The sequence below is a fragment of the Buteo buteo genome, chromosome 6, assembly GCF_964188355.1.
Source record: "Buteo buteo chromosome 6, bButBut1.hap1.1, whole genome shotgun sequence".
NCBI lineage: Eukaryota > Metazoa > Chordata > Aves > Accipitriformes > Accipitridae > Buteo > Buteo buteo.
In genome coordinates, this window is record NC_134176.1 from 36,226,998 (window position 1) to 36,254,161 (window position 27,164).

Below are 27,164 nucleotides of genomic sequence, written 5' to 3' on the forward strand. Positions count from 1 at the left end.
ATTCAATGTGTTAAACAGCTTCATTAAAGCAACATGATTAGCAGCTTTGCAGTAAGTAGTAGTATTTCCTGTTTGACTCAAATATATTTATCTATGTCAACCTTAGACTAGAGGTAAATACGAGTCCTATGGGAATACAGTGATTCTTTCTATACTTTTTTTTTTACTTTAATAGTTCAGCCTGAAGCAGGATTTGCCACTTCTCAGATCAGCACTGTGAGGTTAAATTAAGTAGTTTTTAGATACTTAATATAAAATTTTATCATATAAAATTCTTTACAATTGCAGCATGAAGTCTTGTACTTGCTGTATAACTCATGGGTTTGGATGCCTACATTTTTTTACTCCTTAATTTTTTGAGCTGTTTAAGAATGGGTAATTTTTGTATTTCCCATATAACAGTTTAAGTTTTTGAAAAAATAGTAACACAAGTCATCTTCAAATGCCTCTTCTTCCCCTCCAGCTAGTTGCTTTCATTATTTGTAAACATATTTGACAACAGGCTCCTCTGGGAAGCCGTATAGTGTCTGGTGAAATGCAGGGCCCACTGGAAGCAGCAGCTTTGCCACAGACAGCAGGAGTCCTAAATTTAATTTTGTATTTTGGTTTTAGAACTTCTAGGCAACTAAAACAACAATCATCCACCAAAAAAATAATGCAGGATTTAATTTATAACCTTTTACTGTCTCCTGCAAGCCTAAAGAATTCAGCAAAGCATCTTAACAGTGGTGTCACTCCAGGTGACAGAGACTCTGGTGTCTAGTTTAGAATTACTTTTTGCAAGAGTAAAGATGTGCTTTTAGATATTGACATGTCAAAATAAGAAGTTTTGGAAAGAGGAAACAAAATCAAATAACTGCCAGGGCTACTCTGTATTCATGCAAGACTTGGGGCAGGGGAGAGGTGGAGGAGGGAAGAAATAAAGTGTATAAACTCTTAAAAATATACATCAACAAACTGAGGGCCCAGGTAATACCTATTTAGGAAAGAAGAAAAAAACCCAAACAAACCACCAAACCAAACCACACAACAAACTAAATAAAAACCACCAACCTGCTCATCTCTGAAACTGATAATCTTACAATACATGATATCTCCTTCTCCATAAAATAGCACGATGCTTGATGAAAAAGCAACTGGACCTTTTAATGGCTGCAGTGTAGGTATCTGGAATAGAAGCATTCTTCAGCAAGGCCACAAAGAGCTTGAGCTCAGGTGGACCACCAGCAAGTCCCACTGCAGGCTTTCACACAGCCCGTTATCTGGCTGGACAGTCTCTGTGGCAGACAAAACATGGGGAGATTAAAAAGTCTGAGCTTGTGCATTTAAAATGAGAAGATTCTCCTGGCATACAAAGCACACAGTGGCATCTTGACCTAGAAGAGGCACATACAGGAAAGAAAAACAAGTACTTTGATAACTGAATCATGGACACAACTTTAGATATGAGTTTGGAACGTTCTAACGGAAGTTCTGCTAGGAAACAATCCTACTGAGGGTTCAGCAAAAGGGTTTCCTATTTTCTTAGCAGAGATGATGCTGTGTCTGAAGCTCACACAGAGCAGCAGATCAGGGAGCAGTCAGTGCTGCAGCCGCTCCACACATGCCACAGCTCTGTATGACTGACTGCTGGCAGTGCCATGAGGAGAAAAAGCGATATGAGACAGGAGCTGTTGTTGAGGCTGGGTTCAAATACTCCCTAAATCTGTAATTATTGCTTATCTTCCTTTTATCTCACTGCTGGATGTGGGAGCAAAAGGAGGTTTGCTGGAGCCACCTGACTCAAATTAGTTCTTCCTCTTACTCAAGTCTCTCATTGTAGAGATGGTAAAATTTAATTATACTGCTGCAAAGCCACCGCAAATAATACTTTCATCAAAAAGCACAATGCTCCTAAACAACTGTGAAGATACTATTTCAGACTGTTAAAATCAGTTCAAGTTCTGAATACATTTCCTGGCCAAAAGACAACTTCAAATAAATACCTGAAAAATCTGACAGTTATGCTGACCAGCAGGAAATGTGGGCAGCAGTAATCTTGGAGATATACCTCAGAGCTAAGGGACAGAACTTGCTCTATAAGGTATGAAAAAACCAGCATAAGATTAATGATAATCAAATACCACAAAGGAACCACAGACCAATCCATTTTGTCAGAAAAAAGTGTTAATGAGGATACCAGGAACTGTGGATAAACAGATTTCTCAATACAGAAGCCTATTATGATCACAGTTTAGATTTGCTGAGTTTATGGAGGAAGAGAGAAGGTCTTCACATAAGCAGAATTCTTGGTGTGAGAACTGTTTCATCCAAATCAGACTTGAGTGAGTCACCAGAGGCTAAATTCTCATTTTCCAGAGCTCCTAGAGAATGATTAAATGAGAAAGCACGTATCAGAACTAGTATGCCAAAGCCTGCATACAGAAATGCTGAAATACGCCTCACTAGTCCCCAAGGTAAAGGCTGATGTTTGCAAGCTGCCAGTTGTGAGGACAGCTCCAAGGGCGTTCTCCTATTGACAGCCCTTCAGAGTAAGGTGGCCAAGGTCATGTACCAAATATTCAGACGATTGAGAAAGCAAACTGCTAAATCACAATGCAGTAACCCTAAAAAAAATCCAAACCCCAAACCTACCAAAAAACCCCCAGCAGTGTTAGCAACTCCTCAGAGAGGCATTCTTTATGTCCCCTTTTTAGTGAAAAATGGGTGGCAGCATTTGTTGTCACCTGGCCACAGCACTACTTTATGCTAGAGACAAGCAAATTCTAGTTTTTCAGTTTGGGTGGGTTGGTTCCCCCCCCCCCCCCCCTTTTTTTTTGTTTGTTTTTGTTTTGTTGTGGTTTGGGGTTTTTTTGTGTTTGGGTTTTGGTTGTTTTGTTTTGTTTTTTACCCATTAGTAGCAAGCTTCTCTGTTCAGCTGGAAAGCAACTAATAGGGCTTTTTGAATCAAGAATTATGAGATGGAAAGAGTCCCTTTACAGATATTAAAAGACATGCCACCAATAGAAGCATAAATGCACTGGAGTGCAGAAGGAAGTGTAAAAATGGTCCATCTGCACAGCAGTGACTGTGTACACGTGCTTACACAGCATCATGTGAACAAGACATGTCCTCACTCTGCCCAACTCCCTGATCATTTTCTGTGGGTTCAGAAAACCCTAAAAGGCATAAGCTTGCAAAAAAGAGAATTCAAGGAGGCACCAACAAATTTAAAGACCTGTACTCAGAGGGGGAAGCAAAATGGGTGAAGAATAGGGGGGGAAAAACTCCCTCAACCCCAAACAACAAGCCACTCGCCTCTAAGCAGCAGGATTTCTCCCTAACTAGTCACCAGCCCACCATTTTTAAGTGTTCAGAACTGTGGGCATTTTTAAATAATACTTGATAGAATACTTGTAGAATTTAAAAACCATTTATATACATACACGCGCTCCTAATACAACAGCTTCACTTAAACCTGGTGACTGAAATAGCCATTACATTAGTGTGCATCATTCTGCTTCTCTAGTGTCAATGCAAGGGGTAAGCAAAGTGGTAGCATCCAGTTGCCACGTGTAACTCAGAGGTATAAGCCTGTAAGTTTTCACAGTTCAGTGGCACTAAGCTGATAATTTGGTTTGGAGTGAGAACCTGGAAGACTTGAGATACAAGACATCTCTTGGGAAACCAGGTGTGCCAAATATGAAGGCATTTTATTCTTACTTGGCTAAGTGACAAGGTTGATGTGGAGCTGGGAATTCAGCCAAGCAGATGTGCTCCAACACGTCAGAGGGGTGGGAAAGCAGCAACCGGGAGGGAACGTGACTGCTCTGCAAGCACCAAGTCTCCAATCTTCCTTTGCAAAGTGCCTCACTGGTGTGGAATTAGGCACACAGGACTGGAAAGACTTCCTGTATCATCAAACCTGAATCTTCAACTATCACAGGCACCCTTCTCAGGTGATGGGAATTTTTGTACCTAGAACAAACACTCCTCCTTCCCTAGTTTTAATTGTATTCAAGTCAATTCCCTACATCAGCAATCAGAGAAGTACACATCAGTCACAGTCCTGATGAGAATTTGCCTGTGTTCAAGCCCTCAGTCCCCTTCAATGATTATTAATGCCACCACTCAGAGGGCAGTAAATATTTTTAAAGGGACCCCTTGCAGCACTAGCCCAACATCCAAGTAGCAGGATATCTAGAAATCTTCATCTTCAGAATTCCCTCTCTCTAGCAGAAAGCACACTAACCGTAGCATCTTTTAAAAAAGAAAAAAAGACAAATTCACAGTTTTACTTAAAGTAGCCAAAGGTTCTTCCTAAGAAAATTTATTTCAGAAGACAGTTGCTCTGGTGGGCATGGTTCACTTCACAACCAGCTACCCAGCTTATTCTTATGCCAATGCTGGCTGTTGGCATTGAATTACTCCAGAATTAATGCTTCCATTGATCATCACTCATTTTGGTTGATTAAAAAAAAGTCTAGCTTTTAGACTTACCAGAACATAAGGCAGGGAACAGAACTTAACAGTTATTCTTTAGTCCTGCTTTACTTTACTGCTTCACTAACAATAAACAGAACCTTACAATGTTGAAAATAAAAGTTTTACCACTACTTGTACAATGATGGTTAATTACATTTTTATAATTTACTTTTTTTGGCAGCTGGAACATAGGGTGGCACAGTCATCCAGCAATGAACTATTACAGCAAGGATTTTTTTTTTCCTTTTCAGTCAGAAATTTAATGTTATTTTAAACAAACACACATAAATATCTATGCCCTTTAGCTTCAAGACAAAGTACTATGAGCAGACGTAGAAAGAAGCAAGAGGTATCTGCTCTCCAAACCACACAATAGTTCCTTTCTGCATTCATTGTAGCAGTTTCATCAGCACGGAAATAGCATTTTTGTTTCTTACAGCAAAGAGTTGTTAAGACTTCAACTCCCCAATAACCCACCATTCCACTTTTATCAAGTAGATAATAGCACAGCTGACCCACATGCAATAAGACAACTTGACAGTAATTAAATGCACATTCTCCTAACAGCTTACTGTATTTGTGGAACTTCTCCTCCATTTAGAACCAAATGTGCCACAGGCTTCTTGGACATGGCAATCCTCCTCTAAAATTAAAGGGGGTGTGTGTTTGTTTTAGGTACAAAAATCCACTAGTTCCTTTTCTGTCAAGCCTATACATATAGAAAACAGCCTCCTTCCCAAATTCACAGAACACTATTATTCACAGAAGTGCAGTAAAGCAAGTCACAAACATATTTGTAAAAGCATTTTTATCATGTGTGTTTTGGCAGCTGTCACTTCCCAAAGGGAATTCAAATGGCTTTAAGCACTGGAATTGGGGGGGGGGGGGGAGGTGGAAAACATGAACATGGCATCCTTGTATATTGTTACAGCAAAGTACAGATGTTTGAGAGCCCAATAGTTAGTTGTTCATCTATACTGTAGTGCTCCAAGTAATGACTTGACTGAACTGAAGCAGTGATATGTATGAATCGAAAACAACAATATACCACATTCAACCTGGAAGTAGCAATCTCATTTTATAGCAATATGATCAGCAGCTACAATCTATATAAAGAGATATACTACAAAACTCTGGTCAGTATGGAAACAAAAATATTCTAGGTCTGCAACAGCTGAAGTCTGTGTGATTATTTCTACTCCATCCTGTTAAGGGACAGCACTACACCTCCTGCCTCCCATACGGCAGGTTAGTATGAGAGTCCAGCTTGGTACTCAATGAAAAAAAAAAAATTAAAAAAGAATACTGCAGCTATGGTTATTTAGAGTGAAAACACTTTATTTTTTTCAACCAAGTTCAAACTCAAACTTGCAGCCATGAGTGCCAACTTGAATTACTAGGTATTAATAAAATTTGTGTGAAAAATTTTAAAGAGGGAAAATTTTCACAATTGCTTCAAAATGAATAGTGTTAAATAGCTAGCCCTGTGTTTTACATAGAATTTTCATACTGCCCTCCCTGCTTCTAGTAACAGATACTCACAGTATATTTAAATTAGAAGAGGAAGAAATATCATTAAGTGCTTAAGAATGAATGCATGGGGGCAGAGAAAAGAAATACTTGCATTTAGTCTCATTCTAAGACATAAACCAAGCCATTTAACTAATATGGAGTAAACATAAATTGTTTAAAGAAGTATAATATAAGCACTAACACCACAAGCATGCTCAATCTATTCTCCCAGTAAATCTTTATCTGTAGCCTACGATGATTACTATGTGTAGGAAGGTAGACTGAAGACAAAAATTAAACTATGCTGTCTGGCTTTTACCAAGGCTATTAATAACTGCTTCATCTTTTTCTTCATCTAATGCAGCATCAGTTCAATATAAAGTTCCTCACACAAGAACCAACCGCTTTCATAAACTAAAGCATTTGCATTGTACAAAAGTTGGAATAACTTCACACCAGTAGCATGATTTGCATGGTTTTGTATTCTGAAAACGTTGACTATGAACCACCTGTTTCCTTTGTACCAGAAAACTTAGCTGCAAATCTCCACACCAAGACAGGCATTGTCTTCTGTAAAACTGGAAGATCTGGCAAGAAGAACCAGCAAAAGCAACCACTTGCTAGTTTCAAAATGTAAGCTTTCCACAAGATACTTTCAAGCTTTTACAAACAAAAATGTCTACCCTTTCAAGAAAAAAAATCTAAAACAACACACCACAAATCAGTATTGTAGCACCCATCTTCAAAACTTTTATCTCTTCAACTCTATGGAGTTATTTACTCCAAACTTGCCTACTTCAGATACCAGAAAATGAAAATACAGCCTACTTTAAGATATGTATGGTATAATGCAGTGGGGCTGATGTCACTCAACAGAGGGCATGAGTAATTTTTTGTCCTCTCCTATTGTCCCATCTCTCCTGTACCCCAAGTATTAAAACTGCAGCCTCTGATAACAATAAGGCAGCCTACAGAAAGGGAAAGATCATTTTAGTTATCTATCACTGCAGAAGATAAGCTCCTGGAGGGCTGATGCTAGTATTTTAACACCAGTGACAATTTGTAAGCACTATTAAGTAGCCTACAACTGCAGTACCTGTGCGATTCAAGGGTGTTCCACTGTAGAGTACTCTTTACTAAGAACGAGGTGTAACTCCTTCAAGACAGAGCTATACATAATAATTAAGACATGCTAGCTTCTTTGTATCCAGCTAATTACTGGGGCAGCTTTTTCCATTTCTGCTCTTCAGCAAGGTATCAGCAATACCTAAACTTTGATTCTTACATTAACAGAAAATTGGGGGATTTTTAGCTCTGCAAAACAGACAGTTTACCAGAAGGCTTCTTTAATTTCAGTTTAGGGGATGGATAAGTCCTAGTTCACGCTTCAAATAAAAACCCTTTCAAGCAAAACAGCCTCAAGTACTCTCAGGGAACATTGAGGCAAAAGACATACTGTTTTTCAAAGACATCAATTTCATATCAAGTGGTATAACATGAAGAACAGCTCTGCAGAGGCATCCTTCATCCTCAAGTACCTACATGCTTCTGCATCACAAAAACATACAGGATAAAGGATTAATTCTGCCTGATCTTTTGAAACATCCTAGAAACAGCAGTTTCAGAAACTATCACAAAGATGAGCATTTATGCACATGATTGTTCATAAACTTAATTCTTAAGATTCACTGAGACAACTACATGGATTTCATGGAGTTACACAGCTATTAAGACATTTTACTCATGTCACCTTTGAGCAGATATCATACATATACATTCTATTACAGCAAAACCGATTCATAGCCATTTGAGAACTAAAGAGCATACAAGCTGAGCCTGAATGTCAGCCTGAATAGTTTAAATGAGTGCTTTAAGATCATGACAGAAAAATCATTTCATAATGGAGACACCAGAATCCTGTTCTTACAGTCTAGCAGCTGCCTGAAAACAGTAAAAAAATTCATTTAAAATAAGGCACAGATACTAATGACTTAATGTTTAATACTGTATTATTGATGCTGTCAAGATACAATTTTTGGCAGTAAAAAGAATGCATTATTTCATTAGATATTTCTCAATAATGATCCTCAAGTCAATCTTACCTTGCCACTAGAACAAAAGCACCATCCATAGTTACAGTTTGGAATTCTGCATATGGCCATGGATTTACATTATAAGCCCAAGTATTTACATCTACAGTCAAGCTGGATTTTTGAATACTAGAATATTTCACTTTAATCAATTTACAATGATTACTTCTTGTATTATCAGAAATAAATGGCCATGCGTTACTTCATTTTGTCTATTAAAAAAACAGGAGAAAATAAGAGCTGAGTTTCCATCACCTTTACAGTATTCTCCTTGAGGAATAATCCAAGAGTTTCAGCAACTGCTACCCAAATTATGAAGCCAGTCTTTATGTTACTTTTACATTTAAGTGCTCAACAGAACAGTAAAGTAATACAAGAATGTCATCATACTGTAGTTCCTTTACATTTTTAATTGACAGCAAGAACATTTGAAAAGTACTAAGTTCTACCTCAAACTCTTTTGAGTGTGAAATATCTCTAATGGTACATAACAATTCTAGCAAAAAGAATTTGGCTATGTGCATATCTCGAGATTGTCCCACAAGAGTTCTCAGTTTGGGGATGTCCCAGAAACTCTTCCCTGTAGCTGACTGCCCTGGGAAGCACAAAACCTTTGGTGGTTTAAAGAATATCCAAATAATCAAAAGCACCAAGTTCTGATGACAGATTTCTAGTTGGCCTCCAGAAGTCAGCAATAATTATACGTAACTTAAATATAAAATGAAGCAACAGGAGGCCTAAAGCTGTTGACCACTACAAGAGTTTAAAATTCATTTATTTCATCTGTAAAGCAAAAACCACTTGGGGCTATCAAGACTTTTCTCCTGCACATCAATAAAAGTGCATATGCTTAATGCTAGGTATGAAAACAACCCTTCTAAGTACTTAAGTTTTTTAAGGAAGTAGCCTATTTGGTGATACATGCTGTGCATGTATATTTAGGTTTTAAGTGAACAGCTAGCACTTCATAAGTGTTAATTGGAAAAACATGCTTCTTAATCACAAAATAAAAAAGGCAATAGCAAGCCTAAAATCAAAACTCCCTCAGAGCTATTAAGCTATAGCTTTTAAATTAAAAGAGTACAGGATAGCAATAGGACAGGAAGAGTTTATAGCTGTATTTTCAATGCTATTGTTGGTATGAATTTGCCCTCATTGATCAGACTAGAACTTGATTAATTTTGCAAAAGCTCTTTGTCAGTTTCTTAAAGGAGGTAGTATAAAAAGGGTGCGATTTGAATAACATGGCCTCATCTGGCTGTAAACATTTCAAATAATAGACATAAATATCTATGATAAAAAGTACTGTGGAAGAGATTATTCTAGAAATTGTTTTTATGAACTTGAAAAGAAAAAACAGTAGATACATTTAATATATTTACTTATTTGCATGTAGTTTAAATGATACAGAACAAGATTACTGTGTTAGAAATCCACATACAATATAAAAACATTTGTTAGACATAAATTCACCATTCTGCTGACATTTGCAATAACTGTTTATCCAAGCTTAACTTCAGGTATTTATTTTTCATACATGAATCTTTGTATATGTGCAATGTTTCATTAACTACACAATGTGAAACCCTGATTTTTGTAGTTTTGCATCACAATCTGAACATAATAGCTATTTGCATCTTAACACATTGGCTTTTTGAAACACTAGTAATTAAGGCATCTTTGCTGTATAGTTTCCTCCATAGTGCAAACAAAAAATGTCTTTAATAATTTGATTAAAACACAGAAGTAATTGAGTATTCCTAAGTTTTGTTTTTTTTTTTTAAAATGTAATTGAAAGATAGTTGTGCATTTTGGAGTTCTCTTGTGAAAGAAACATTTAAAAGCTCTTAATGCTGATTGCTTTTGTTGGTTCCTTATAACTGGTTCTGCTGTCTTGTCTTCATGACAGTGTAATTCATCATCTTTTATGCGATGTAGTAAAATACAGTAGCATTTAAATGAAAACCTAGTAACTGAGTGAATCCCAAATGCAGCAAAGGCATACAGTTTTCATAGTGCACTTTCACCTCACTGAAGTAAAAGTTGCTCCTACTAGACATTTTTCCACTTCAATGTGAAGTAGATTGTTAGGATTTTTTTAGTGGTTTCATTAAACAGCTTGACAGTTCAGTTCTCTTCTGCCAGTATTTCTCAAAAGGCTTTCAGAAATAGTACATATTTCAGGGATACTTTAGGGGATTGTTTCACCACATAAGCACACATAGTTTCCCAATCATGTCAGTGTAGCTGTAATAAATAAGCATTTACATCCTAGAAGGAAAAAAAAGAGAAAGTGTTTGTCACATTACTTACAGCTGTAACATCGACTGTATGTCTGAGGCAGTGTAACAAATCAGGACCATAATAATTATGTTTAGGCCAAATTTCAGAACAAGTTATCTTCAAGATTACTTTAAATTACTGCTTTCAATGGCATTTCTTTATGTCCTAAAAAGCCTGCAAGAACAGTAGGATTAGTTTCCAAAGCCATCAATTTAGCCTGTTTTTTCCTCTGCTCCCTGCATGCACAGGAAAGAAAATCATCATGAGATCATGTATTTGAAATGTGTTTATTAAAAGTGATGCTCCTTCACCCCATCCCTCCAACACTCTTGTACTACTGCTTTCGCTCCTGACTTGTTCAGGTGGCCTTGGTCACACTCTATCCTGATATACATTAAGAAGTAGGCAAGTGAACAGAAAGGAAACCTGAATCCTAGAGAAACAAACTGACACTGGCTACAACTGCTATGCTGATCTACCAGAAGAACTAGGCAGTCTATATTACAAGCTCCCGTTGCTCTACCAGCTGGGAGTTAGAACTCAGTTCTTCTGCATCCCTGCTGACTTCAACTCTGTAAGAAGTTTGTAATTATCCTTGTAGACATCAAAATTGAAGTCAGAGGTGCACAACAGTCCCAGAAGAACAAGAAATAACTTATTTGTTTGATACAAAGTGACAAATTCTGTACCCATAAAATTATAGATTCCACAAAGCTCCTTCAGATTTAAGTAAGGAGTGCAATCTTCAAGTTCTTTTCAAGTTCACTCAAATCCTGCACATAACCAAGTCCTTTCTCACTGTCTACCTTTATCAGGTCCCTCCACATGCAGAGGTTTCTTACTCAGTGTAACTCTTTGTGCCCAACCTCAGAAAGCCATGTTTACAGAGATGAGTATCATGAGCAGCAAATCATGCATTTACCAGACACTCTCATTATATTACTGATACAACGTACTGAGAAAAGCAAACAGGGATTCACTTCAGATGGAGACACTCTTCTGCTCTCCACAAACTCATAATTTTCTAAGCATTAGGCCAGCAACAAACTTTAGAGTTTAGTATGTCTCTTGCCCCAGTCACCTGATGTGCAAATGCTAACAACACTACTGGGCTAAGATTCTCCATGTTGCATTACACTGACAACAAGGGGTACAGCAAATTTCAGAGAAAATATCTGTCCTTTCACAGTTTACCTATTCACCTGGGCCCTTTTTTACATCAATTTTAAGACTTATTACTATTAGCTGTTTTACTAAGGAGATGCTGTCTCTGTAAAGAAAAAAGGATAAAAAAAATTTCATTGTTAGCATTCTAAACCACACTACTGTTAGCATAGGGAATCCACTCCAGACTTCTGTAAAAATTGTACAATATACTTGAGCATTAGTGGAAAATAAAGGTGTTTCTATCCATCAATAGTTTAGCATAAATAACAAAGTGAGAATACTGCAAGTGATACAATATGTTCATTACTAAACACAACTAGAACGGGATTACCTTAGCTATATTACCAGTATATCCTGGAACCAGAGTAAGATGATTCTCCTGTTCCCATAATCCACTTAATTGTTGTTTTAAAATATGAATATTTCTGAAAAAGAATGAACAACGCTTTATAACATACATACTACATTTCAGTACACTTTTTAACTGAAAAATTATTAATACTGCATAGACTCAGTCTATATGATAGACATTACCAAAATATCAGAAAAGTTTTGATCCAACTTCTATAACACCTGATGTGATGTTCTACAATGTATTAAAACTCCAGTAAAAAAAAGTCAGTCCTTAAAGTAAGTTTCCAAACACCACCTCTGTCTTAAGAACAGAAGAACTTTTTTAATACTTTCAAGCTTTTACTTTCAAATTATAATTTTTTATTTTGTAGGTAAGGTGTGCTCCTACTGATCAACGTTAAAACAGATTTTGAGATGGAATAAGCTACAGAAACATTTAAATAGTTCCCAACACCATACTCACCCATCCTCTGCCTTTTCTGTATGTGCAGATAGTTCTGACCACCATCTTTTAATGACAGCCTGAAGCCAGTTTAAACCAACTATCACATACCTGTAACAACATATTTTACACATCATGCTTTTTTCCTTCCGCCTCCAATATCTACAGGTCAGCTAAAGTGTAAAGACAAATTGGTAAGCAACTTAGACAGCAACACGTTTTCTATTCTGGAAGAAAAATAATCTAGACAAATCAGCAAGTTTAAATGCTTGCCTGTGTTTTCAATTTCAACAAGAGCTTCAGTTTACCACTTTGAAAAAGTAGAAATTCTTCAAGTATTTTGCCTGAAAACTTTGCCTTGATTTCACGTTATAAAGCATACTAAAACTTCAGCGCTATTCTGTTTTACTGTTTAGGATAAATAAATCTGCATAAGTGCAAAGCCAGCCCTGGTCCCTAACCTTGCATAAGAGTTTTTGCACCACTGGTTTGTTAAAAAGGAAAGGTTCACAGTAAACCTCCCCTTCAGGTAGGGTTTCCCAGAGAAAGGTAGGGCTGGGAGAAGGGGCAGAAGGAACAAGAGTCAGAGGACTAAACATCATTAACTTCTAGGGCACTGCATAGCCAGGAAGTAATAGTGTTTTGAAAACATCTGAAACTGATACTTACTCTTCATATTTGCTTTTAAGCAGTGATTTCACTAAAGGCAAAAGATCTACACAGCAGCCAACTGAAATATACGGTTTTTCTTCCTGTAAACTTAAAAAACACGATGTTTCAGTAAGTGAGTGAACTTCAGTGTTCTTATAGCAGATTCTTATCCCCCGCTTCTTTTTGTTTGTACCTGTTTGTAAGCACAGGAAGGCAGTCTACTACTACTCCAAGATCCTGTATCCTAGAAACATTAGGAATAAAATCAGAAATGTTACTAGCAGAGCACAGGTTAAAGTATATGCTTCTAACATGACTTAAAGAATAACAAAGTTACAACATCTGAAGAACCCCCAAAAATTCTGCAGCATATTTGGTAATGCTACCACTTTAAGAATATAAAAGGAGACACTCAGTTTACCTTACTAAGTAGGCTACCAGTTCACTTATACTTCTCCTTCTCCAAAAGGTTAAAGCTACATTCAGCCTCAGATTCCTGCTGAAAAGAACTTGAGCCATAGTTTCATGGTCCTGAGAAACCTGTATATTTTTGAAAATATAGAAGTTTACCACAAGTTAAGTAGCCAGCAACACAGTAAGCTGCTCTAATACAGCAGTTTAGTATATGAAAATATATTTTTCTATCTGTATGCTGATTAGTTTGTTTTAAAATTTAGCTAACAATGACCTTAAAACCACAAATTTCCTTTAGAAAGGGCACAAATAGATTAAGACTACTTTACCCAAAAGCTACAAGTATAAGGTCTGTAGACACCTGAATGAGGTATTTAATAATTAAATAGAGCATTCATGAGCATCAACCCATAATTCTCAACAACTCAGAATTTTACTTAGATGCTTATTAATTCTGACACAATTTAGATACAAGTAATTACATGTATTATTCTGAACTTTGATAGAAAAGGTTCATTTCTGAAAAAGCTCAGTATTTTTTTAAAATAGACCTTGGACTGAAATGAACCCTGCAGAGCCACCTACATCTCTCAAATCAGTTAAACAGTCATCTGTGGCCAGTGATCTGGTCTTTAGTTTGTCAGAGGATGAATCTTGCCCAGTCTTCATTTCCATAATCTCTTTATCCTAGCTATTCTGCTGCTCCTGCCTTGAAACTATCACATTCAATGGAGTGCAAGAGTGCCACAGACTTGTACCTCCCGCCCACTGGACTCTGAGAGCTCCCTTTTCATGGCAGCCCACACTCACAGTACCATGAAAAGCCAGCATGGTGATAGTCTTCGATCTTATCTTCCCTGCCATGCCTCACTTTAAACACCTGCAGGCCTCAATGGGCAACAAACATCTATGGTGACAGAAATGGAAACTTCAACATTAAGGGACTTAAATAGCCTTCACTGTCACAAAACCTGTTTAATTTAAAGTATTTGACCTTTTAGCCAGTTTCAGAAGCCCCAAAAGCATTCACTGGATTTCACCAAGCAATCTTAACAAGAAATACTGTCTTATAGAAACATTTAAGTTAGTTTCATACACACTAAGCTGCTATTGAAAATGGTCCTATCCTACCTCACCAGCTTATTCCCATCTATACACTAACACTTTCACACTTCCATAAACACACATGTGGCCATGTGTCATACCAGATCATGAAACCTAATCAGCTCAAAACAATGTTTTCCTTTGGTGCTGGTACAATTTTAACCCAGACTAGCCTGGCAGATCCAAGCTTCTGTGCTGACACAGACATGGGGAAAACTGGTAAGACTACTACTGCTGGCAACCATATCACCATAAACTAACAGACAAAGACTGTAAATCTCAAGACTGAACCCAATCTGTATGTTAGAAAAATTAATCTCTTTGAAAACTTTCACAGCTAACCACACAAAGAAACTACCAGGAATACTTTTATTTTAAACTGAAGTTTCTTTAAACTCTACTTACCTCTGAAAAAAATCCACTATATTTGGATGAGGGGCCTTCTGTTTGAGATGAACCAGAGTCACTAGAATTCAGCAAGTGTGTACGACTGTCGTTGTGCAGTTTTGCTGGCAGATTCCCTGCACAAGCCAGTTCATTTTCTTTATTTGCCATGTCACAGCCCCTAGATTTAGGGAGCTGTTTCTTTCTGTAACAAGGCTTTGGACTATAACAATGAACTTTTCTTTTACAATATACTACTTTGAAAAGAGAGAGGGGACTGGTCACCGTTTTTCCAACTGTTATTCTGCAATAATAAAGCAGTATTTTAGTGAAGGTTACTCTAAACCTAAGCAATACTTTATGTTACTAAGTTAAAATATATCTTTATGAATTCAGCAGTCAAGTTGCAGGTTACTTAAAACATTTTATCCCCGAGATATACCTTCATGACATTTGACTTATCAGAAGTAAGAGCTACCACGAGTATTTCTCCTGCTTTTATTAATGCAGAGACTCATTGTTATGGAAGTGGACACAAGAACCAAGTATTGTCAGTAAAATTAAGATCCATCTTCCATTTGTGTCTGCTTGGGTGTTGTAATAGATTTAAACTGCTTCTTCCTCCCTGCCTCCCTCTCACTTGAAACTCAGACTCTACACAGCACAGCCCTCCTACCTGTTTGTGTATGAAGCCAGCTGTTTTGGAGATTTCTTACCCTGGGAGAAAGGAAATAGAGAAGAAAAAAAGCTGTATTACTCAAAAGGCTCAAACACTCCCACAGTTTGTCAAAAAGAAGTCTTGTTTTACCATGGCCTAAGTTTACCACAGATTCCCTCCCTTCCACCCACTCTTCCTATTCTGCAACTAAAGCACAGCTACACTAACCTTCCTATAACCTTCAAGTATCTTACAGTGACCTATAGATGGACTAGTTCTGCCACAGCTGTCCCTGGAGGACCACAGTCAGCTGTAGGCTCGGGGTATCTTTGGCAAGAGGCAGGATTGTGACATCAGAGACAGATTCTTTCGTTACTAGCAAACTAAAAACTGTGACTAATGTAAAAAGCCTGCTGGAATCTGATGGCAAAATTGCATTACTTGTCTCGTGTACATTTAAAGGCCCATAATACAGCACATGCTAGTATTAGGAAGGATGACAGCAGAACATTTCCTCACCAAAGCACAACCACCACAAAAAAATAAAAAAATCAACACTGCTCTAGACAACACCAGCTTGATTATCCTGAATTCATTCACAGCAAACAGATTAGCACCCTGACACCAATTAGGCTGCATAGAACAGTGACAGCCTAGAGGAATCACAAAATTCATTCAAGGTTGTGCCACACAGATTAGCAAAACCTTTGACAGTTAAGCAACAATTTGAAGATTAATTTCTGGAGACTTTTTTTCTATACAGCAGTCTTCAATGTTGTAGAGCTTCATGTAATGAAGATGAGTTGAATTGTGATATTCTTGTCTACTTTTTTTCCAATAGTAAACAAATCATTAAAAATAAAAAAGCACTAAGATGCTCAAGTTAGAAATACATATTTTCATATAAACAGGTACTATGCTTATATACTGCAGGCATTTCAACTTGAAAATTTATACTACTGTTAACATTTATGTTGTGCACATCAGCAAAACAACGCTATGATTTTTTTTTGTTAACACCAAATCATAAAATCATGTGGGGTTTAATACATAATTTCAATAAGCAAACAGACAGAGGATATTGGCATCTTCACCACTGTTTGAAGTGATCTTACAGTAAGTTTACCTCCCTAGTGCTTTCTCCATACTCCACTGCCTTACTTTTCAGCCAGTAACACAGGTAAGAGGTTATGAGAAAATATTATCAACTAGCATGAATCCAGTGAAAGCATACGTGTTACTAGACAACATGGTAGATCAAGCTGTATGATAACAAGATGACAAGTCCATTTCAATGTAGGTATTTCACCTACCCCACCTCTCACTTGTGTCATGTAGCTCTCTTGGCAAGAGAGAGCTTTTTGATGATAGAATTCCTCTGCTGAAACAGTTTTTGGCTAGACTGCATAAAAGCAGGCATGAGTAAAACCATATCAGTACCTATTGCTCATGTGGACGATACGATGCATGTATCTGTGTAGTCATTGCCTGTGCCTATTATAATGCATAGTTTTCATAATATAATTGCTGTTCAAGCTAAAGTTCTATTGCACATCTAAACATGAAATGTCCAGTAGTGCTGTGCTTCTAGTTTTAGACTGCTCAGAACTATGAGCTTGTTTGAATGTTTACTTCAGTTTCATCAGAGGAAATAAAAAAACCCCACAAAACAGCTTACCTCCTTCATGATCTTTTTAGTGGAAGAAGAGATTCTTTTTCTGGGGAGATCAATGGGATGACCTTCGATATGCAGTACTTTCTGTTTTCTAACATTGTGGGCTTCAGATGCCATAATCTCTCAAATCCCTGTTTTCAAGGGAAAGATATTTAGTTATATTTTCTAAAACAGTCAACTTCCCTCAAATGCAGCTGCCAAAACCAATTAAAATAGTTCAACTGTACACAAGAGATTGCATCACATAAATAACCCAAGACATCATCCTTTAGCAAGTGTTAGCTGGAGGTCTTATTATTAGTAACATACTGATGAGCACTTCAAAATTCCTATTTAGTTTTCAAAGAAAAAAAAAAGGGAACAAAACCAAGCTCCCCCAAAGAAACAGAGGCAGAGATCTTTTTTTCAGACCAACTTATTACACTTGCACTGAGGGGTGCCATACAGACAAGAAATCAGGTAAAGAATAAGGCAATTTATGAGACACTTTCCTCTACATTTCACACTATGAATTTTACCTGCCATCTAGAGAAAAATAATTGGTCCCACAACTGTTTCCAAGTAAGGAAAGGCAGCTAAATAAAAATAATCCCTGTTTTTCAGGAAGAAGGCAGACTTCATCAAAATAGCAAATGTTAAAAAAAAGGAAGTGAAATATCTCCCCTTAATTTATTGGCAAACCCACTCCCCACCCATTTTTCTCAGTATGTAACTGGCTATTTTTCATATTAAAAAAACCCTTCTCTTTATTCCACAGTTAACCAATAAGAAAACGTCTGAAGTACTTTGTCTTGAAGTATGCAAATATTTCTACAAGAATCAAACCCAAGATTGAGACAGTTGTACATATGGTTTTGCATTTTTTATAAGTGATTCAGAAAATCCATTGCTTGAGACTGGATTCAAAAAACATATCATCATGGAGCACTATTCTTAAAATGTTTTAGCAAGACATCCTACCTTACTTTTAAAAGCCAACCACTTGCTTTAATTTTATTGTTTTCCCCTAAATAGCAAACCTCTGGTCCCAACATGAGTGCCCCAATCTCTCCCCTCCACCCCCAGTACAAACAGTCCTACCCCTTTTCCTTTATGTAGCAGATTTATCCTACATTAAGGACTGCAGTATTTAAAACATTAAGACACTGAGCACTGAAAAAGCCAGATGGGAAACAGCTTATTAGCCACAGAAGATCTTTCAATGCAGTAGCTAAAGGCCATCAAATAAAACAAACAGGTGGCAGGCTCAAAACAAAGTAGAAGGTACATTCTTCACATAAATGCACATTAAATTCCATATTGTAGGATACAGTGGAAGCAAAAAAAAAAAATTATTCAAATGCTTCGGTTTTCTTTAGAACAGGATCAGTACTGAAGATTCTCATCTGAGATAGCTCTCCCTCAAAAAAAGGAAGACTTACTGACAGAAACCCTTACCCTGTAAGATGGGAACATGGAGCCCTCAGACCAACTACTTCAGCAAGCATTGCAAATGGCAGCATTATTTAGGGCAAGACCTTTAACAGTTGGTGGTCCATACTTTTCCAGATAAAAGGCTGGCTTAAGACTGGTTCATTAACTTAACTCTTTTCCTGCATACTGTGTGATGGTGATAGAATAGTTGTCACCCTGTGAGCTCTCCACACTTTCAAGGCTTCCAGCCACCAGGCTTATAAATAAATAGTAAAAAAGTATTTTTTTTTCCCCAGAGTTCAGAAGAAACCACAAGAACAAACTTCTCCTCTGCTTATCAGACTGGTTAAAACCATTATTTGGACTCAAAATGGGCTGTACATCAAAATTTGAACTTGGAACACAACACAAAGGCAAACAACTGAACTTCTGAAGAAAAGCCCAACTGAACAACCCTAAAATGCAAACAAATCCAGCTTTATGTTCAGGCTAATGATGAAGGCAGAAAGCTAGGAAGACTTGGAAAAATCTTGATTTTTTTTTTTCCCCTCTCATCCCCTGTTTGAGAATGTTGCTGAGGGGAAAGCAATAAACTCCAGAAGAATAGGGAGGACAACCTGCAACCACCAGAGCTAAACTCCATAGAATCATCCCGTCAGGTGCTAAAAAAATCCATAATCTCTGTTCTTGAAGAATCATTTTTGCAACTACTCCTGTGACACACTGGCAGCTTACAACTCTTCATGCAAGAGAGTGACCTCTCCTTACTTGCTTGTTTAATAAGTGATCTCAAACTACCCTCCTCTTTCATGCTAAGCAGGAAGTAAGAATCTGATCTCCAATATGTGACAGCAGTGTTAAACTAGAATGCTTTTTTCTTAATAGAATTCTAAAATATCAGAAAGCTAGAAAGAAATGTCTTACCAAGGAAACTCAACTAGCATATCAGTGTTTAATATTTGGCTCTAAAGAGCCTAAGATAGCATCTCAAAATACCTGAACTGGAGGTATCTGAACTGGAAACAGATTATCCTGAAGGAAAGGAAGTTCCCTACAAAAAGCTGAACGTGTCCAAGAGAAAAAAGATAAAATGTAGAGACTTACACACTCCGACAAATTTGATATAAGACCATAATTCTCCCGAGCCTCCCAGTTGAAACAGGAAAAGACAACGAAACTACTAATTTTTTCTTTAAAGACGGGAACAGAAACCCAAAAGGCCAATAGATGATCAGATATAAAGGAACATCTGATGAAGTGAAGTAAAATTGAAGTAAAATCCTTACGTCTGTGTTCACTGCCCTACAGTTTGGAGAGGTTTCCATAGTTTAACCTGTTTTGTGAAGGTCTCTGATGATGCAGAAGCAGCAGTGAACATATAAGCAGCAATGAAACAGCTGTGCTGTTAACCAAGGTGCAGAACCTTTTCCTTAGAGCTGACAAAGCACCTGAAGAAATCACATGTGGAAAATAGTCAGTATTTAAAGATAGCCTCAAGGAAGATCCAGACTGACATCCTTGTTGTGCAAATTAGTAAACAATGTAATCAAGAATAGAATTAGTGGACACAAACAAACAATACATTGGGAAAGATTCAACCTGACTGTTGCAAAGGCAAGTTCTGCCCTGCAAAATTAATGGAGTTCATTGAGAGTATGAAGTAGTACAACATGGATAAAGGACAGCTAAATGATAGAGTCTACCTGAGATTCCAAAAAGCTTCCAGAAGTCCCTCACTTAAATCTCTCAAGGAAACTAAGCAACCAAGCGATAAGAGGGAAAGTGTTTGCATGGAGAAATAGCTAAGAAACAGTCATAAACTGTCTAAGCAGTTCCCACACTGAAGAAGGGCACCACAGGAATCCTGCAGAAAATCTGCATTCGTTTATGCTGTTCGATATATTCATAGATTACCTCACAAAGGGGATGAGTAGTTAAATGACGAAGACCATTGACAATACAAAGTTATACCAGACACTGAAGATGAGGGCTAAGTGAAGAATTAGAGAAGGATTGTGATGTACAATAAGCAGAAGCAACGATTATAGATTAATATAAAGCAAAGCCTGTGTGTCTGCAGGTGTGAGGAAATTCTGGGTTCCCATATAGAATTACAGGCTCTGAGCTAATAATTACCACTCACAACAAGATCTGGATATATGACAGTTTACATTAGATCATTTGGATTGCTCAGTGCACCATATGGATCAATAAATAGAAAAATAAACACAACACTGTTGTGGCAGTGCATAGAACTCGCTTGTGCCTGTATTTCAAATACTGAGTGCAGGTTTAGTCTTCCTCCCTTCAAACACCAAAAAACAAACCAACCCCAAAACTCAAAAGACTTCTAAGTAAAAAAGAGCTCAGACAAAGGCAAGTTAAAAAAAAAAAGTATGGAATACCTTCCATACAATCAACAATTGAATAGATCAGGCCTTTTCAGTCTGAAAAGAGGGCTACTTATAGCAGAGAGGGGAAATAAGACAAAGGCTTCCAAAATGAATGGCTTGGAGAAATTGCATAGAGAATGCAATTCCTATATAAGGAATATATTGCCCAATATAAGAATAAAGGGTCAAAAGACACTAGCTGAAGGCAGGTTCAAAATTAAGAAAAGGGGGTGGCTCTTCATGCAAATTATAATCAAGCTGAACTTGCCACAGGATGTTGTGGACCCAAATGTTTACATGGGTCCCAGGGCAGACTGTGCAAATTCATAAAAAAAAGAAATACACTGAAAGTGATTAAATACAGAAACACAATCCAGGTAGCCCAGAGACAGAGCAGAACACAAGCAGAAGAATCTGGTACATCCAAACCTAATACTGCTATAATAAACTTAGTCTGCATCTCAAGAAACCTGCTTCCAAAGGCATAGTAACATATGATAAAATGCTAGCTGGCCAGCAATTAAAAAGACAAATGCTAGAGGATGAAAGACACTTTACAGGGCTCTTTACAACTTTTACTTCCTATCTGCTATCAGATATCATCATCTACGGATAGCTAATTAGACACTACTACCCACTTATTTTGGGATATATATGGAGGACTTTCAAACTGGCATTAGATACTAATTTGTACAGGATCAAACAACCTATACCTTAACGTCTTGAATCTTTGACTATTCCCTTGTGATGAGCACAGCTAGTTGTATTTGTTCAGAACAAACTGTTATACCGGCTCTGCCTTAGCTCTTCATCATACAAGCCTAAACCACTTTACAACTGTAACAAAGCAGACAGCAAATCTGGACAGAGATGCGCAATTTCATTAAGACGATGGGCTCGCATTCCACCCATTTACCCCATGCCATGGGTGACTTCTCATAGCAGATGCCAGCCCTCCTTCCTCTACCTTTTACTCTCCTCATTTTTTCAGGAAACAGAAGGACTAGAGTAACAGCAATGATATATCCTGGTAAGTCAGCTCATTTTGTCTCCACAGTCAATAGACAGTACCTGTGCAAAGTTTTCTTGATGGCTCTACTGCTATTTTCTAACTCTGATCTCTCCTAGTTGCAATACAACTTTTCAAGTCATACCAAAATCAAGCAAAGAAAGTCAGCACTAAAAGGCTTTCAAGTGCGTATCTATCAAAGGCAAGTATTAACAACTCTGCCACTCCCTCCCATCGTCCTGTGTTCTGGGCACAGCCCCCAGAAAGGGACAAACTTTTCTTCACATGTTATGTAACCTACACATGTATTAACATAACATTAATTTCTTCCAGAACACAGACTGGAGTACTTTGCATGACAGCAAAGCAAATGTAAAATAGCTAGATTTCTTAAGTCATCAGCAATACCCTTTAAAACAAACATTCTTCCTGTCCTACTCTTTGCCCAAATTCTTAGCAGCTATTTTTTCCTGTAGCATTCCATGTACACTAGCCATTGCAGATTTTCCTGTGATTCTCCCCCACCCCATAATAAATCAAGTACAAGTTCAAGAATGACAATATTAAACTCAGATGAGAGAATTAATCGTTACTCCCCAAGGAGGGGAGTTCATGCTTTGAAAGCATTCAAAATAGGTATACATCAGGGAACCAGTAACGGTCAACTAATATCACTAGTCATTATCAGATTTAAAAAGCTCACAAGAAACTTCCAAGAATGGTTATTCCAAATTTACTTCCTAAAGGGTAATTTATCTACAAAAATAAATTAGAACTATCCTATGATGTAGAAGTGATTCTGTAAGCTTGGCATAATTTCCTTTCATTTTAACTCTGACAAATGTTACAGAATCCATCTGTCTCAGTTTTAGATGCCTTCCACATCCTTTGAATATGAAACAGCTTTGTGTTTTGTTTTTTTTTAAAGCTCCTTTTTTTAGTAATTTATGCCCTGACAGTTCACCAGGTGTTAAATACTGAATTGTCTTAAAAAAAGTGCAGTTCAAGATTCTAGGAAGTATGTTAATGCAAAATTTTTCTGCAACACTATAAAAAGTATGTCTTATATGCCAGCAGGTCACAATTTTTTAATGTTCTATACCTGTCAGGCCATTTGTTCCAGTTTAAAGTTTCATGTGTGGACAAAAATTACAGGAATGTCATTAAATTTGCAGTAAAGACAAACACTATTTGAGTAACTAGTTATGGTAAGTTAGCTTATTCCTCCCATTTAAGCTCATTTTCCTATTACTCTTACATATGGAATTTGTATGTGGCCCACTGGCACAAGCAGTCATAATGAACCTCCGAAAACGATCACAGTCAGAGTTTCGTTAAGTTTACTGAGGATGAATCCAGGTGTGAGTTAGCTCTCCTTGTGGAGCTAGCCTAAGAGTCTAATAACTGAACCTTATTCACATTCTGGAAAAAAAAAAATCTAGAAAAAAAGTAAAATAAACACCCAGTTTTCTGCATCTGGAGGAACCATTTACAGATATGTTAAGCTGCCATAAAGTAATATTGCTTATCAGTGTTTTAGTCCTTTCTAAAGTCATCCTTCACTAATGAAAAGATGCTTTTACCTGTTGATTCTCACTTCTGAACACTCTAGGAATAATAAGGTTGGAAAAGTTCTATTATACATTATCTGAGGGTTGTTATATAGGAAATAAAAGTCCCAATACACTGAAGGTCCCACATTAAATACAGTAATTTTTTTTCTATTCATTGCTCAACACAAATTGCTTCAAAAACCTGCAACAAGAATTTTAAATTCAAACCTAGGGTGAGACATATTGGCAAACCCCTCAAGCTCCAAACTTAGTGGAGGCATGGGTATCCCCACTTGGCTGAACATAGTCTGTGACTACATTTCACATAGTTTGGGATCATGTGACTTTTTATGTTACCCTCAAATACACTTCCATTTTTTACTGTGATCTGTTTATAGTATTTAAAAAGCCTTCTTAATTCATACTCAAGCTCTTTACCCTGGGACCAAAATACAAAACTGTTAAATTAAAAGAAAGGCTTATTTAAATGATTCAAATGGAAATATACTGAAAAGAGATATTTCAAAACTGAGTGAGAGAGCGAGAGAATATATATCCGCTACTATAATAATACATATGTAGCAGTATACTCACATACGTGCTTTTCTAACATATATATACATAAAATACCTTAATAATATTATTTCTAAGATACTATAATGAAATTCTGAGTTATAAAGCATAGGAATTCAAACCAATGCTAACTTGAGTTCAGTGAAATACTATTACAAAAATTTTAATCAAGACTATATGCAATGATAATAAGAAGTTAAAATGACAGCTTTTGACTAGAACAAAGTGCTGTTCTTTCCAATCAGCAAGGTAAAAGAGGCACTAACCTGTCTCTGTTATGCTTTAACTCTGCTAAACATGGGTAGCTATCCTCCCTCCCCCCTTCCCTGATTACAGCCAGAGAATAGAAGGAATAAAAAAACCAGGGGAGTAGGAAAAGCAAAATTCATGTTCCAAGAGGAGCTGAAAGAAGCTGTTTTTAAGCAAACTGACTTAACCTTGATCCAAAGCACAGCATGATACAAAAACAGCAACAAGAAGTTTTGAAACCTACTTCTCAACAGATCTCACTCTTCAGAATTTCTACTAGAGGTACGCTCAACAACATGCCAAGTTACCACAGCACAACAGTGGAAAAGAAATATTCGACCACTTTTTGACAAAGTAATTAATACAGGATCTGGTCTTCAAGCACCTGAGGATCCCCCCCGCCGCCCTTTTTTCCCCACTGGAATCTGTCAGAGGGAATAAAATCGTTCAGCAGGCCTCACACCCAGCTTGTTACCCTCCCTCTCGGCAGCGCTAAACCCTTTCCTACTCTCTTTGCGTTTATCCACCACCGCACACGCTTGCTTTGAGTTGTGGCTGATGTCACCGTTTCAGAAAAGCCCAAACTGCCAGAACTCGCTCGCCGGAGACTGCGAGGACTGAAGAGAGCTGTGCCGCAGGCCGCCCGGTGGGCGTGGGGGTGTCCCCGCACCGCCGCGGCCCAGCTCTCGAGGCACCGGACGGCGCAGGCGGTGGCCGCCGCGGGAGCGGGAATGCGCCAGCCCCGCTCCCCCACCGGCGGCCCGCCCGCAGCATCACCCCCCCCCCCCTCCGCCCCAGCCCCCAGCCCACACACCGGGCGCGGCGCCCCGGAGCCGCACCTGGCGCCGGCGAGGCAGAGCGCGGCCCGGCCCGCGCCGCTCCGCTCCCCCAGAGCCGGCGGGGAGGCGGAAGGCCGCGCCGAAGATTCCCTCGCCCCCGGTCTCTCAGCGGCCGGGGACGCGCCCCGGGCCAGCAGGGGCTCCCCCCACCCCGGCCGCTAGGGACCCCGCCCGCGGCCGGCTCGAAGCGCCAGCTTCTCGGCCGCGGTCCCGGGCAGGCCTCGCCTCACCCCCCCCCACCCCCCCTCCACTCACCCGCTGCTCATGGTACCGGGCCGGGCCACGCCGAGGGGGGAGGAGGAGCCACGGAGACCTACCGCCGGGGCCCAGCGCCCGGAGCCTGCGCCATTCAAACGGCGCCGCGCTGCATGCTGGGCCGAGCCGCGCCACGCCCCATCGGCGGCGGCGGACGGCGCGGGCACGCGGCGCCCTCTGGCGGCCGCGCCGCCACCTGCGAGGCGGCTGCCTCGCGCTCTGCCCCGCCCCGCCCCGCCCCTCCCCGCCTGCGTCATGCGGCCGGGCTGGCCGGTAAGCCTCTTAGGGCCGGTGCCTCCGTGATTAGTGAGGTCGCTCGTCGGGGCAGGTCTGCCTTCGCCCTGGCGCCCGGCCTGCCGCACCTCCTCCGCCACAGACCTCCTCCGCCACAGACCTCCTCCGCCCTTCCCGCCTGGCGGCCTGCTCCCGCCGCCTGCCGGGCCGAGTGCGCCTGTGGGCCGCCAGCCCCCTCGGCCTGACCGTGCCTCACCTGTGCCGGTGGGGTCCAGCTTCTCGTTGGGAAAAGCTGCTCGTCCTCCACCGCCTCCCCGCCCCGAGTGGAGCCTCCGCAGGCCCAGGCTGGGTTCAGCCGGCCTCCTCGCTTCCCGGGTTGCGCCCAGCCTCACGGGCGCAGGAGGGCCTGCAGAGAAGGCGCGAAGGCGGGGCAGCTCTTCAGCTGGCGCATCGGGCATCGGAACTGCAGCTGTCGCTACCGCCAGTGCTGTTTGGTGCTGCGTTCCAGCTTGGTGCTGCTCAGCGTAGAGGAAGCTTGCTGATGTCTAATTATCCTTGAATATTTATATTGCATCAGGAACCTCGCAGCCCTCGCTCCCCACCACGTCTGCAGGCTACTAATGACAAAGCACGGTTATGAGTGCGCAATGCTCAAACAGGCAGAGAAACCCATGCTAGCTCCAGATTATAGCTGAGTATGAACGGCTTTGGTATTCCCGAGGCATGGGTGTTACTAAGATTCTCTCTTTGATCTGGTATAACATCTGAGAACATACCAAAGCGGGTGAGAAAAGTGGCGTGGTTTAGTGATAAATGGAGGGAAAGGTGAGATTTATTCCACATCTCCCCTCGCTTTGCTCCTCCCTCCCATCATAAATTCTGACATGAAGTGCGTTATTTTCTCATGCACCTCACTGCATCCCTGTCAAATAGAGACTTCATCTGTCCCTATTATAGGCTTATAAGTTTTGGCTTGGCTGAAAGTTTTTTACCTAGTGTACCTTAGTCTCACTTTTGGGGGACAAGAGGACAGGCTTTGACAAATTACATCCTTTCTTCAATAAGTTAACTGGGCATGACAATTTAAATTGTAACTTGGTTATTTAAAGCATTTCGTCAGCGTCTGAACAACTTCAGGACCATCTGGATTTAATCAGAGGCTACGTTACCACTTTTTGTGACCTGCTTTTCATCTTATAACATCATCAGACTTTAAAACAAGGTGATCCATAAGATATCAAACTTATGACACAAAACTGCTGCACAAAGAAGGCATTTGATAGCATTAAAAATGAGCTGCTAATATATAATCAAGTCCTTGGGTCAGGCAATGTTTCATCTGAAAAGTTTCATAACCATATTGATCTTAAAAGTCATTAGAATCTCTCACCATGATCATTCTCCTTTTGACCCCAAATGCCCTGGTGCTTAGGAATCCATTCTAATTT

At 39.2% G+C, this 27,164-nt stretch overlaps 1 protein-coding gene across 5 annotated transcripts; it reads right to left on the reverse strand.

The window, feature by feature from the left end:
* Positions 1-210: 210 nt before the first annotated feature.
* KATNBL1 (katanin regulatory subunit B1 like 1) lies at positions 211-25,600 on the reverse strand. Of its 5 annotated transcripts, XR_012650753.1 has the most exons (11): positions 25,483-25,600; positions 17,202-17,329; positions 15,542-15,582; positions 14,887-15,169; positions 13,385-13,503; positions 13,157-13,207; positions 12,982-13,071; positions 12,334-12,423; positions 11,848-11,941; positions 10,380-10,523; positions 211-2,363 (listed from the first exon to the last, which is right to left on the reverse strand). XR_012650753.1 is itself a non-coding variant. In XM_075030396.1 (10 exons), the coding sequence occupies exons 2-10, from the start codon at positions 17,313-17,315 to the stop codon at positions 2,340-2,342; spliced, it is 906 nt and encodes a 301-aa protein (XP_074886497.1). In that variant the 5' UTR covers positions 17,316-17,329; positions 25,483-25,600; the 3' UTR covers positions 214-2,339. The 5 variants fall into 5 exon arrangements, 4 of the variants coding, with proteins under 4 accessions (XP_074886497.1, XP_074886493.1, XP_074886495.1 ...); XM_075030396.1 differs by lacking the exon at positions 10,380-10,523 and having other exon boundaries at positions 214-2,363; XM_075030392.1 differs by lacking the exons at positions 211-2,363; positions 10,380-10,523 and adding an exon at positions 2,378-5,107.
* Between the last annotated feature and the right edge of the window lie 1,564 nt (positions 25,601-27,164).

What these genes read in the sequence shown, in the direction of transcription:
- KATNBL1 (XM_075030392.1), bottom strand. Translation starts at nt 17,315, where the DNA reads ATGGCATCTGAAGCCCACAATGTTAGAAAACAGAAAGTACTGCATATC. An exon ending in CTAAAAAGATCATGAAGGAG is followed by an intron (nt 15,583 to 17,201) that starts GTAAGCTGTTTT and finishes CCTTTCTCCCAG; the next exon opens with GGTAAGAAATCTCCAAAACA. An exon ending in CTGGTAGCCTACTTAGTAAG is followed by an intron (nt 13,208 to 13,384) that starts GTAAACTGAGTG and finishes TAATGTTTCTAG; the next exon opens with GATACAGGATCTTGGAGTAG.